The 13,926-nt window shown below is 42.4% G+C and overlaps 1 protein-coding gene across 1 annotated transcript in view; it reads left to right on the top strand.

Moving 5' to 3' along the window:
* Window positions 1-1,422: 1,422 nt before the first annotated feature.
* Window positions 1,423-13,926, top strand: part of MPP4 (membrane protein, palmitoylated 4 (MAGUK p55 subfamily member 4)) — a 44,777-nt gene continuing 32,273 nt past the window's right edge. The window contains exons 1-6 of the mRNA XM_010860975.1: window positions 1,423-1,462; window positions 6,097-6,218; window positions 7,256-7,377; window positions 8,790-8,867; window positions 11,888-11,968; window positions 13,784-13,915. Of these exons, the coding sequence (XP_010859277.1) occupies window positions 6,131-6,218; window positions 7,256-7,377; window positions 8,790-8,867; window positions 11,888-11,968; window positions 13,784-13,915 (501 nt within the window). The 5' untranslated portion in view covers window positions 1,423-1,462; window positions 6,097-6,130. The remainder of the gene's footprint in view (window positions 1,463-6,096; window positions 6,219-7,255; window positions 7,378-8,789; window positions 8,868-11,887; window positions 11,969-13,783; window positions 13,916-13,926) is intronic.

The raw sequence follows: 13,926 nt of genomic DNA, 5'->3' as shown, positions 1-13,926 counted from the left end.
CCAAAAAATAAGGTCTGATACTGTTTCCACTGTTTCCCCATCTATTTCCCATGAAGTGATGGGACCGGATGCCATGATCTTCGTTTTCTGAATGTTGAGCTTTAAGCCAACTTTTTCACTCTCCACTTTCACTTTCATCAAGAGGCTTTTTAGTTCCTCTTCACTTTCTGCCATAAGGGTGGTGTCATCTGCATATCTGAGGTTATTGATATTTCTCCCGGCAATCTTGATTCCAGCTTGTGTTTCTTCCAGTTCAGCATTTCTCATGATGTACTCTGCATAGAAGTTAAATAAGCAGGGTGACAATATACACAGCCTTGACGTACTCCTATTCCTATTCATGGCAAATGGGGAAACAATGGAAACAATGACAGACTTTATTTTCTTGGACTCCAAAATCACTGCAGATGGTGACTGCAGCCATGAAATTAAAAGACCCTTGCTCCTTGGAAGAAAAGCTATGACCAACCTAGATAGCATATTAAAAAGCAGAGACGTTACTTTGCCAACAAAGGTCTGTCTAGTTAAGGCTATGGTTTTTCCAGTAGTCAAATATGGATGTGAGAGTTGGACTATAAAGAAAGCTGAGTGCAGAAGAACTGATGTTTTTGAACTGTTGTGTTGGAGAAGACTCTTGAGAGTCCCTGGGAGTGCCATGAGATCAAACCAGTCACTCCTAAAGGAAATCAGCCCTGAATATTCATTGGAAGGACTGATGATGAAGCTGAAGCTCCAATACTTTGGCTACCTGATGCAAAGAACTGACTCCTTGGAAAAGACCCTGATGCTGGAAGAGATTGAAGGTGAGATGATGGTTGGATGGCATCACCAATCAATGGACATGAGTTTGAGCAGCTATAGCAGTTGGTAATGGACAGGGAGACCTGGTGTGCTATAGTCCATGGGGTTGCAAAGAGTTGGAGACAACTGAGTGACTGAACTGAACTGAACTGAACTTCCAGAAGGAAATCATGTATCAGTCTCATTATTACTGGATGAAGAGTCTTCCATTTGTTTCCTCACCATAATGTGAGAAAATGAGATTAGTAAGTCAGCTTACTCTCAAGTATCAGTTTTTTCCTTAGATTTCAATAAAGATGCTATTGTCTATCATGGGGTGTCTTTTCCTGAAATAGTCAACAAAAATATTCATCTTTTTTTGGTTACTATGTGCTGGCCATCAGGAAATACTAAAGCGAAGGTTTGAAAATGATATGTTGGACTTTACAGATCCAGTGCAAGAAACCAGTGCTAGGAACACGTAGGAAGATTTGTAACAGGGGAGGCTTAAGTGTAATTTAGTGGTGAGGCGGGGTTAGGCTTCCGTGGATTAGATCAAAGAGGATGCACCGAGATTTTATCTAGAACAGTGAGGTGACTTTGGTACCTAATAGCCCACTGGTATTTCCTGCTAAAGCTTTTCTCTGCATAGGAGCAGCGTTACATGTTTGCAGTCTTGCAGGTAAGAGACCCTTCCAGATGACCCCCAGTTACCAGAAGAAATCTATTAATACAAATGTCTGCCCTCTGTCAATTTTTAAGAGCTAAAAATTGTGAGTAATATTTGAACGCTTTAGTTGCATCGATGCATGAATGCTTTAGTTGCATGGAGAATTTTTTGATTTTGAAAGAGCAGGTTTTGCTTTGAGAAACCCTTTCATAAGTATGAAATAATAAATTGCTGTGGAGCCTAAGTAAAGCTGAACATTTGTCTTAGTCCCAGTCAACAGCCTTTTGACCCAGAGGAAGCCAGCCATTTTTGTACAGACTGTTTCTCATCGTTAAGTTTAAAGTGCTTTTTCAGCTTTGTCTAGTAGAAAGCATTGTTTTGAAAAATAAGCATAATATGGGTAAGGATTGTGGCATTTAATAATCACTATATTTTTAAAAGTTCACATATACTGATTTTTAAAATAACATTAGGGCAAATTTCTTAGGTGTCAATAACACTAATGCAGCTTCTAAGTTAATAATAAGAATTGGCCATGCTTCCTGTGTTACTTAGCTCAGGATTGCCTATGATTGGCTACTACAGTCTCAATCAAGAATTCTCATCCTCAAGACAGATTAAGTCTCAGCTGACGGTCATAAAAAGGCAGGCAAGGAAAGGACATCACAATCTTTTGCCAGGGACTACCATGTTTCAGGGCTAAATATGGAAAAAAAAAGGAGGAAAACATTTGTCCTTACTACTTGTGAAATCTACTGAATACCCCACTGAGTGTCAGATTCCTTATCTGTAAGATTGCATTTGTTTGCCTCAAGGATCGTCAGCCTCGATCCAAGTTTTGACAAGGAATGAGGCTGAAGTCAGTATTCTTGCTGGGAAAATCCCATGGACAGAGGAGCCTGGCAGACGGCAGTCCTTGTGGTTGCCAAGAGTCAGATGTGACTGAGTGACTGAGCACATACACACTTTGATAATTAGAACTCACTATAGAAACCTTCTCGGAGAAGGCAATGGCACCCCACTCCAGTACTCTTGCCTGGAAAATCCCATGGACGGAGGAGCCTGGTGGGCTGCAGTCCATGGCGTTGCTAAGAGTCAGACACGACTGAGCGACTTCACTTTCACTTTTCACTTTCATGCATTGGAGAAGGAAATGGCAATCCACTCCAGTGTTCTTGCCTGGAGAATCCCAGGGACGGGGGAGCCTGATGGGCTGCCATCTACAGGGTCGCACAGAGTCGGACACGACTGAAGCGACTTAGCAGCAGCATAGAAACCTTCTATTAAGGCTTCTCAGGTGGCTCAGTGGTAAAGAATCTGCCTGCCAATGCAAGAGACATGAGTTTGAACCCTGGGTCAGGAAGATCGCCTGGAGAAGGAAATGGCAACCCACTCCAATATTCTTGTCCGGGAAATCCCATGAACAGAGGAGCCTGGTGGACTACAGTCCATGGGGTCACACAGGAGTCAGACATGACTTAGCAACTGAACAACAATGTCAGATAATATTTGGGCTTCCCAGGTGGCACTAGTGGTAAAGAACCCGCCTGCCAATGTAGGAGACAAAAGAAACTCAGGTTCGCCCCTGGGTCAGGAAGATCCCCTGGAGGAGGGCGTGGCAACCCCTTCAGTATCCTTGCCTGGACAATCCCACGGACAGAGGAACCTGGTGGGCTACAGGCCATGGGGTTGCAAAGAGTCAGACATGACTTATGGGACTTAGCACACACGCACATAGAAACCACAGTCTGTAAGTTTCTCTCACAGTTTCATCTCAGGAGTCTCCAGTCTCCAGTGTCCCATATGCTGCATGGATAGGCCTGGTCAGGCACACTGTCATCTGGGCATTAAATATGGAAGAACTATGGCTCGCCCACAATGCACACATAGCATCATTGTCTGATTCATACTGCCTCACCAAGAACATACAATTTGTGAGAAGCATTTTAAGAAGTTGCCCAAGTATGATGGCTTGGTGTTAGACTCATCTCTTTGCTTTGAATTTTGTCTGGCAGACACCCCATCTCCCTTTTCAAATGCTACCTTGGTAGTGCTCCCCTCCAGGGAGGAAGATGAGTCGTATAAGCAACTGTTGTGCTAAATGATTCAATAGAGGCTCAAAAATTGGAATGCAGGAACAAGGGAGGATTTAAACCGAATTGGGGCTGGGTAGGATGGGTGGTGCTGGGCAGGGCAAAAGTTTATGATGTCAAGTTTTGGCAGAATCTAGCAAACTAGAAAACTTCAATGTGACTGGGCAAGAATGTGTAAGATTTCGTAACAGCTTTCTGCTTTGTTCTTCTCACTGCCTTAGAATTGAGAGACTACATGATGATCTGTCTTTTCCTAGACATCCTCCCTGAGTCAACACCACAGTCTGTCTAGATTCTAGACAGTGGTCTCAGCCTCATCCGATTCAATACCCATGTCCTTAACAACTAATGCGAAATGCTCCTTTTAAAAAAATTCCCGATTTATTCATTATTATCCTCCTGTAACAAGTACTATCAGTGCCCTACCTTGTCCCTTTTGGTGTATTCTACGTCCACACTCTGTGAATGCACACATGAAGCAGGCTGGAAGGCCCAGAAGTAATGTTTTCTGGGGAAAGCCCTCCACCAGTATCTGGCAGCATTGGGATGAATAACCCCACTCCCTGCCCCTTGTTTCTCCATGGGTTAAGCACCACAGTACCCAGAGCAGCTTCTTGCTTGATAACACCTTTTACTGTCTTTCCGCCCTTGCCCTGTCTTAATACCCCACTCCCCTACTAATGTTCTGGATCACCTTCCAAGCAAATCACCTCACTAGAATCCTTGCTCGGTGTTTGATTCTGGGGAAGCCCAGACTAATGCACTTATTTACATGAAACAAACAAACAAACAAAATCCTAGTAATAATGAGAAAGAGAAATTAAGTAAATTTCTGTTAATTAGTAATTTACTAATTACTTAATTTCTATTTAATTAAGTAAATTATGTGGCTGGTAAGATACTATTACAATGTATAAAATGGGATATCATTATACCAAAAGATATAATGAAGTAACACGTTTGCACCTATAAAAGAATTCTCTAGGGAATCAGCGGCTTTGAATGCAGACAGACACAGCTGCAGCCTGGTGTGTTGCAGTGTGTGTTATATACTGTAAGCAGCTTTACCGTCAATGACATGGTTTTTCTGAAATGGTGGGCTTGATAAAGTCCAAGCAAAATGAAGTAAATTCATTCTTCAGTTATGGTAGTAACATTCCAGAAAATTCAATGTACATTAAAACTGTGCAAAAATACTTTGTGTTTATAAAGAGAAGTTGAGTTTTGGTGTGTGTGTGCTAAGTCGCTTCAGCCGTGTCTGACTCTTTGTGATCCTATGGACTATAGCCCCCCAGGCTCCTCTGTCCATGGGATTCTCCAGGCAAGAATACTGGAGTGGGTTGCCATTTCCTTCTCCAGGGGATCTTCCCTACCCAGCGATTGAACACAGGTCTCTTATGTCTCCTACATTTGCAGGTGGGTTCTTTACCATTAGCACCACCTGGGGTCAGATAATTGTAAGTTTTTTGTTTTGTTTTTCTCAGCAACATGAGAGTCCAGTGGGACATTTGAAAGTTTACAGGGCCTGAAGTGATTTCCCATCATGTAGGACAACTTCTCTCTGTCAAACTAACTCAAAGAGCAGGGAGCATGTCTCCTTTGCCCTCATTTTCTTGATCCTCGTCCTGCTGGCTGAAATGTAGGCGTAAGGGCTGGAGATCCAGCCACCATCTTAGAGCAGGAAGATGAGAATCACACTGCATCCTGAGGAGGCAGAACCGTGGGCTGGAAGGAGCCTATTCTCTAACAATTTCAGGAGTGGGGCAGCCCTACTAGCCCTGGGATGTCTCTGCCTCTGGACTCTTAGATGAGCAAGATATGAACTTCTACTCTGTTCAGCCACTATTGTTTGGAGTTTCTGTTTCTTTAAACCTACTTATAGCAATATATAAAATAAACTCTAATGGTATTTAGAGCAGTAATCCATAACTTTTGCAACTGTGACCAGTGCCATTGGTGCAATGAAAGGGAACAGGGCCAGATGGACAGGCTAGATGGAGTCAGGCCAGAGAAGGCCCTTCCAAACTCAGAATGGTGGTAAAATCAACAAGGCAAAGAGGTGGGAAATAAACAAATATAACTTGGTCCTTTGTTTAAAAAAAGAGGGGAACAGGGACTTCCCTGGTTGTCCAGTGGCTAAGACTCCACACTCCCAATGCAGGTGACCCAGGCTCAATCCCTGGTCAGGGAACTAGATACCACACGCTGCAACTAAGACCCAGCACAGCCAAATAAATAAATAAACACATTAAAAAATAAAGTGTCAAAGTATTTATTTAAAAATAAATGAAAATAAAAAAGAGGGGATAGAAGGAATGTTTTGTGAGTTTTCTCGTCCACGCAGCTGGTGGTGGTGAATTTAGAGAGGAAGTACCACTGGGCAGGACCCAGGACCATTTTATCTGATGTGGATCCTGGTGTGAATGTAGCACAGAGTCCAACTTGCTCAGTTGGACTATTGCTAGTTGAAAATATATGCCTTTATATGTACTAACAGCTATGGGGCCAATGTGACTGGACGAGCTGTGTGCTGTTTGTTGATCTGTTCCCTAGCTCTGAATCCCCTCTGAAATCTTGGGCAAGGAGGATGATACAGTCAGACAAAGGATCAGATCTTCCAGATGAAAAAGACAAGAAGGACGAGAAGCTCTCTACGGGAACCAATCCGGAGAACGGTATGTGGTGCCAAGTTCCTTTTCTAGACCAGAAAGGCCTTTCAGTATCACTCTAAATATGTGATCCAATTTAGGGGCAGAAATTCTGATAGATTTTTTCTGATTTCTATATGGAACTTGTTATACACTCTGAAGTGTACTGTTGCATCTATTAGTGATATGTCCAAGCAATTTTTCAGGCAGAAAGGAAAGAAATCGATACAGTAGATGAGGAATCTTTTTTTCCTATCCCACAATGTTTTACTTCTATTTAGAACTTTGCAACTTGTTCACATTCAGAATGTCATTGCAACAAATAGGATTTCTATGAAAACACTTATAAAAACAACCATTTGCTAAAATCTGTCCAGTCCTTTTAATAGTGGAACCCTGAGGTTTGTATTAAAAGCCTTTTTATTGGGAGAGACTTTCCTGGTGCTACAGTAGCTAAGGCTCCTCACTCCAGAAGCAGGAGGCCTAGGTTCGATCCCTGGTCGGGGAGCTCTCACATGTTGCAGCTAAAGATTCCGCAAGCTGCAACTGAAAGAGCCTGCGTGTCACAATTAAGACTCAGCGCAGGCACATACATGAGTAAATATTTTCTAAGAGCCTGTTGGGAGAGTTTTTCAGTAAGAATTTTCATAAAGGGTAAATACAGATGACTGCATATTTGAAGGATCCAGAAAACAACTATATAATTTTGGAATAAACCAGAGGCTGTTAGGACTGAGGAGGGGAAAGCAATACTGCTCTCATAAAATTTTTCATCTGTATATTGTGATCTATTAGTTCATCTAATGTTAGCAAGAACTCTATAGCAAAGCAAGTATACCCTCATTTTCTATAAGGAACTAGTTCCCAGAGAGTTGGATGGTTTTCTGAAGCACACACAGTGATAACAGAGCCAGAAGGTAGATCTTTCGGCTTTAAATGCAGTGTCCACTCCTCTCCTTTTGAGCCCCTGGAGCCTCCTCATGGTCTGAATTGTCCTTCCTGTTACACCTGCCCTTCTTTCCGCCCTCATCTGCCGCTCCATCTCTGCCCTCTCCTGTTCCTAGGGATCTCGCACCTCCTGAGGCTCGTGCTACAGGAGCTGAACCTGTTCTACAGCCGAGACGTGAACGGAGTGTGCCTCCTGTATGACCTCCTCCACTCCCCGTGGCTGCAGGCTCTACTCAAGGTGAGTGCGCCACTGTTCTGAAGCCATGGCCTTGGGAGCGGCACCTGTTCATCCAGCAATGTCGCCTGTCACATGGCGGGAAATCTCAACAGGGAAAAAGTTCAAGGAAGACCTACACAACCCCAAGTTCAGGAAGGAAATTACTTGAGTGGAAAAGAATATAGCAGCTCCTCTCTTTTCTGCCCTCACCTTCCTCTCTTCCAGGGGCCCCAGGATCACAAAGCAGCCACTGAAAATGGCCATCAGCAACCCCATACGCAGCTGTCCATAACCCTTTGTCCTTGAGGTCAACTCAGGACAAATAAAAAGGCTTTAAAATATCATTCCTCTTTGTTTTTATAAATTAGGAAATGAAATGTCCACAGTTCTGTTTAGGTATCTTAAGTTTTTCTTACTCTGAAGCTCTCTTTTATAAGTTGGCTGAAATTTCACACTATACAATAGTGTCTACTATCTGACTAAAATTTTGTTCTTCTAAACAAATGTTATTATCAAGAAAGATCCTTTTGAAGTTATTTTTGGGGGATGTGTTTCCTTCACTTAGGTGTGAAATGTGGTCAGCCTTATGGTGCATATTAATATTTTTAAAAGAGGTGTCAATGTATTTAGTGTGAACACAGAAGTACTCCTTACAGCACTGGCTTTAAAATACCTGATTTCTTTATCCATTGCTGGACACAGATTCTTTTCCCCCATGTTTTGGCTTTTGTGTACTTGCTAAGTCACGCAGTTATGTCCAACTCTTTGTGACTCCATGGGCAGTAGCCTGCCAGGCTCCTCTATCCATGGGATTCTTCAGGCAAGAATCCTGGAGTGGGTTGCCATTTCCTTTTCCAGGGGATCTTCCCAACCCAGGGATTGAACCCAGGTCTCTTATATCTCCTGCATTGGCAGATGAGTTCTTTACCACTAATGCCACTTGAGAAGCCCTTGACTATTATGAATAAAGCCTCAGTGAACATGGGGCGCAGATACGTTTTTGAGATAATGATTTCATTTTACAATATCCTCAGAAATGGGATGTCCAATGGAATATTATTCACCCATAAAAGGAGGAAATCTTCCTTTTTTGGGACAGCATGGGTGGATCTCAAGGCAATATGTTAAGTGCAATAAGTCAGAGAAAGACAAATATCATGTCATCTCACTTGTATGTGGAATCTAAAAATGTGGAGCTCATAGAGACAGAGAGATTAGTGGTTGCCAGGAGCTGGGGGATGGAGGAAATGGGGAGATGTTGGTCAAAGGGTACAAGCTTCTAATTATAAGGTGAAAAAGTTCTGGCAACCTAACAAACCTTATTAAAGGTTGGCACACAGGCTGCCTACCTGCTGGCACCGTTGCCCAGGCTGCTTCTCCCCTTGGCAAACCTTTGTTCAGTACATCATTCTCTCCTTGCTGCCCCTCTGCAGGTTTATGACAGCCTCCAGGAATTCAAAGAGAAGAAGCTCGTTCCTGCCACACCCCATGCACAGGCGTTATCCTGTGAGGTGAGGTGCTTTCTTTCATCCACAGAATAGTAGTTTTAACATGATGCCATTTTACTCATAGTGCTAGTTTAAATGCTCTAAATATTTAATTGGTGACTATGCATCTAATCCTTGCTTCTAATTGAGCTTTAAAAGACGAAAGACAATTGGCCTCCTGCCTCCCCAAATTAAAACAAAACACATTTCTAGAGAAATGTGTCTGTTTTTCTCTTTTTCCCTAAATATTCGACTCAGTTATGCTGCTGCTGCTGCTGCTGCGTCGCTTCAGTCGTGTCCGACTCTGTGCGACCCCGTGTGACCCCATAGAGGGCAGCCCACCAGGCTTCCCGTTCCTGGGATTCTCCAGGCAAGAACACTGGAGTGGGTTGCCATTTCCTTCTCCAATGCATGAAAGTGAAAAGTGAAAGTGAAGTCGCTTAGTCATGTCCGACTCTAGCGACCCCTTGGACTGCAGCCTACCAGGCTCCTCCGTCCATGGGATTTTCTAGGCAAACGTACTGGAGTGGGGTGCCATTGCCTTCTCCTGTTTTTCTGCTAATGATCTCCAATTTTACTTCTCCAGTCTGGACTTCTCCGCTAAATTATACTCTTATATCCACTGCCTCCTGCCCATTTTACTGTTTAATGGACCCTCCAGTTTAACAGGTCCCAAACTGAGCTCCTGATCATCCCCACCCCAAAGCTGCTCCTCCTCCAGCCTTTTCTATCTATTTTTGTTCTTGCATGGGGCTTCCCAGGTGGCACTAGTGGTAAAGAAGCTTCCTGCCAATGCAGGAGGCACAAAGTTGTGGGTTCGATCCCTGTGTTGGGAAGATCCTCTGGAGTAGGAAATGCAGCCCTCTCCAGTATTCTTGCCTGGAAACATTCCATCGACAGAGGAGCCTGGTGGTCTGCAGTCCATGGGGTTGCAAAGAGTCAGACATGACTGAGCACAATTTTTGTTTTTGTGGTGCTTAAACCAACATCTTTGGGATCATCTTTGACTTTCTCTTTCTCTCATACCCACACCCGAGCTACACCACCTCTGCTGCATCACTGCATATAGCCATCATTTTCTCTTACATGGATAATTGCAATGTAGCATCCTGCCTGGTCGTCTCCTTCTACTCTTGCTCCCTATCTATTCCTGTCATGGCAGCCATTAAGACATTCTGAATTAAAGATGTGTCAAAATGTGTCACTTCCCTGCTCAAACTCTTCTACAACTTCTTATCTCAGAGTAAACATCAAAGCTATCATATAGGCAAACATAGTGCTACCTCTCTTGGATGTTGACTTACCACCCTCTCCCTTATTCACTCTGCTTCAGACTCATGAACCGCTTGTGGATGTTTGAATCAGACATGTTGCTGCTGCAGGCCCTTTGCATTTGCTATCCCCTACATCAGTAATGCTCTTGCCTATATATCCACATGATATGCTTCTACATCTCCTTCCAGTTTCCACTGAAACGTCAGCTTCTCACAGAGACTTTCTCTGGTCACCCCATCTAAAACTGCAATCCCCTCATAGCACTCTCTATCCACCTTCCTTGTTTTATTTTTCTTCTTAATTCTTTTCATCATCAAATAAAACTATTCTTTTTTTTATTTACACATTTTACTTCTTTTCTGTGGCTCCTAACAAAAATGTAAATTCTATGAGTGTGGGGGTTTGTGTCTGCCTATTCACAGCTGTATTTGCATCACTTAAAACAGTGTCTAGGGACTTCCCTGGTGGTCCAGTGGCTAAGACTCTGCCCTCCCAATGCAGGGGTCCAGGGTTCGATCTCTGGTCAGGGAACTAGATCCTGCATTTCAGAAAAAAATCAAAGATTTCGAGCGCTACGACAGGCCCAGCACAACCAAGTAAATAAATACATACATATTTAAAAACAAACAAACAAAAAACAATACCTAGCACATAGTCAATGTTCAATACATATTTGTTGAAAAATGAAAGTTGCTCAGTCATGTCTGAATCTTTGCAACCCCATGTACCATAGTCCACCTGGTTCCTGTGTTCATGGGGATTCTCCAGGCAAGAATACTGGAGTTGCCATGCCCTCCTCCAGGAGACCTTCTCCACCCAGGGATCAAACCCGGGTTTCCCGCCTTGCAAGTGGATTCTTTACCGTCTGAGCCACCATGGAAGCCCAATATTTGGATGCATGAATATAATCCATTTTATTTTTATTTATTGTCCAAACCACATTAATAGAAACTTTTAAAAAGAAAAAAAATAAAGCCTTACAGCCAAAACTCCAGTAATCAACAACTCAAATTGTTCTTAGCTATCCATGGGGAAACACATACATGTGATTTTATTCAGCTGTAACCCTAGTGAGTGGAGGTGAAGTTTGCTAAACCTCTTGTTTTCATTTGACTGGATGTGATGTTGCTTGACTGGTGAGGATTTACAGAGTTAAATTCTTGAAAGCTCTTATGTTCTATCAGAAGCCAGGTCTACACTTAAACCAAAGCAAAGGGATCAGAATTTATTCTAACACTTTTTTATTGTTGCAACAAACATTAAAATTACTAATCAAATAAAAGCCTTAAAATACAAATTACCATTTTGTTTTTTAGCTGAAAAATGGAACATCCCATGGGATTAAAGCTACTTGGTTTTCCAGGTAACTGAGCCTGTACCTGGAGAACTCAGATATCTTAACTTGCCCATAAAGCATTCACATGAGCAAACAGTCACTTTAGAGGCACTGAGGGAAACTGCCTTGGCACATACCGTGTATATGATCTTACGCGATTAAGTTAGTCCTTCCCCCAAGTCTGTGAGGTGCCAGGACAAGGGCACTGTGGTTTAGATCTATCCCCAGTCTTGGATTCTATCTGCTGTAATGAAGTTTAGTGAATAAGGAAAAAATGCTAATTTCACCTGACTTTAAAGGTGAAGAAGAAGGCTTTAGTAACAGCTTTTCTTAGGTAAATATCATGTCAATATACCTGTTATCCAACCTGGGTGATGTTAACTAGGTGATAAAGATTATTAAAAATTCACATGTATGTTTTCCCACCAACCAGGTAGTGAAGATACTACGCGAAACCCCCAAGTCCCCTGAGATCCAAGAGCTAAGACAGATCCTCCAGGCTCCACACTTTAAGGCAAGTGCTTGCTAAAATTGACAAGGTACAACCATCCAGCACATTGACAGAGTTGGGAAGAAGAAATAAAGATGTGCTCTAGGAATAGATGTTCTTTTACTGTATGTGGGTAACCAACAGATTATACTGAAAGATGTGGGACTCAGATGTGACTGATGGGCAACTTAATCTCATTGGTTATGGAGCCAAGCCGGCTCTATTTATATGGAGGCATTCAGGACTTCCCATGGCATCTTGTTTTCCCCCTGAAAAGCCACCATTCCTCTAAAATTCTGGGGGACAATTAAGGCACCATACATCCTTTCCAACTGGGAAATATTTTAAGTTTCAGAGATAAAGTGTATGAAGGTATTTGGAAAAAACAGTATAATAATGAATAGCTCTATGAGGGGGTATATAAAGAACATTTGATTGCAGAACAGAACCCTACCTTACAGGTTTTGAGACCAATTTATTAACAAATTAGAACTTTAAGAGAATATCTGCATCTGGAGCAATGGAATTTTTGAGTCAAAAAGTTTTATTTCACAAGATAAGCCTACAGAACTTTCTCTGAGTTCCAACAGAGTTCTGTCCACCAGTCTCAAGCAGAGTTGTAGAATGACTACTTCCCCACCCCATGAAATGAAATTTTAACACACCGGAACTATTTGATCGTACCCTAAACCAGGGGACTGCTTTTTCTCATCCTGTTTCACATGGGATCTTAGGTGTCATTGACAAATTAAACCAGCAAGATGTTTTGATTACTGCCTCTCATTCTACCTTGCCTGGGGAAACTATTACAATAATTATTTTGTAGTTCAAGTTTACAGGAGCATCATGGATTACATGGGTTTCCAGGAAATGAGAACATGACAGAATACATTTTATCAGAAATGAAAGAATAAATTGTGTGTTGCTTACCCTCTCTGTGCCTTGTTTCCTTATCTATAACATGGGGACATTAAATATACTTGCCTCATGAGGATGTGTAGAAAAGGGAACCCTGGTAAATTAATGCAGCCCCAATGGAAAACTGTACGGAAGTTTTTCATAAAACGAAAAATAGAGCTACCATCTGACTCAGCAATTCCACTCCTGGGTATATACCCCCCAAAAACACTAATTTGAAAAAAATACAAGCACTCCAATGTACATAGCAGCACTAGTTGCCAAGGTATGAAAGCAACGTAAGTGTCCATCAACAGACGAATGGATAAAGACGATGTGGTACACACACACACACACACACACACACGCACAATGGAATACCATTCAGCCATAAAAATGAATGAGATTTTGCTATTTGCAGCAACACGGACGGACACTTTGAAGGAATTATGCCAAATGAAATAAGTCAGACAGAGAAAGACATACTGTATATCACTTATATGGGGAACCTAAAAAATACAATAATCTAATATAACAAAAAAGGAGCAAACTCACAGATACAGAGAACAAGCTAGGAGCGACCAGTAGAGTGCGAGTGGGGAGGGCCAATACAGGAGCGAGGGGGCGGGGAGTATGAGCTACTGTGTGTGAGACAGGCTACAGGGATGTACTGTACAAACACAGCCGGTGTTTTGTAATAACTGAACATGGAAAGTAAACTTTAAAATTATATAAAAATAAATTTTAAAAGTTAAAAATATGTGTACACCTGCCTCAGAGTTACTGTGACGATTGAGTTAATCCACATAAAACACTTAGAACTGTGCCTGGCGCGTCCGTGTTGGTTGTCGTCGTGTGTCTCACACAGTACTGAGTCAGCATCTTCTAGGTGGGTGCATCCTATGCGTGAGGTTCATTTGCCTTTTCCTTCTCTGTTTCCAGGCCTTGCTCAGTGCCCACGACACGGTAGCTCAGAAGGACTTTGAGCCCCTTCTTCCCCCACTGCCAGACAACATCCCTGAGAGTGAGGAAGCAATGAGGATTGTTTGCTTGGTAAAGAACCAGCAGCCCCTGGTAAAGAAATC

The sequence above is a fragment of the Bison bison genome, unplaced genomic scaffold (assembly GCF_000754665.1).
Source record: "Bison bison bison isolate TAMUID 2011002044 unplaced genomic scaffold, Bison_UMD1.0 scf7180017864471, whole genome shotgun sequence".
Taxonomy (NCBI): Eukaryota; Metazoa; Chordata; class Mammalia; order Artiodactyla; family Bovidae; genus Bison; species Bison bison.
This window is presented reverse-complemented; position numbering and strand designations above follow the sequence as displayed.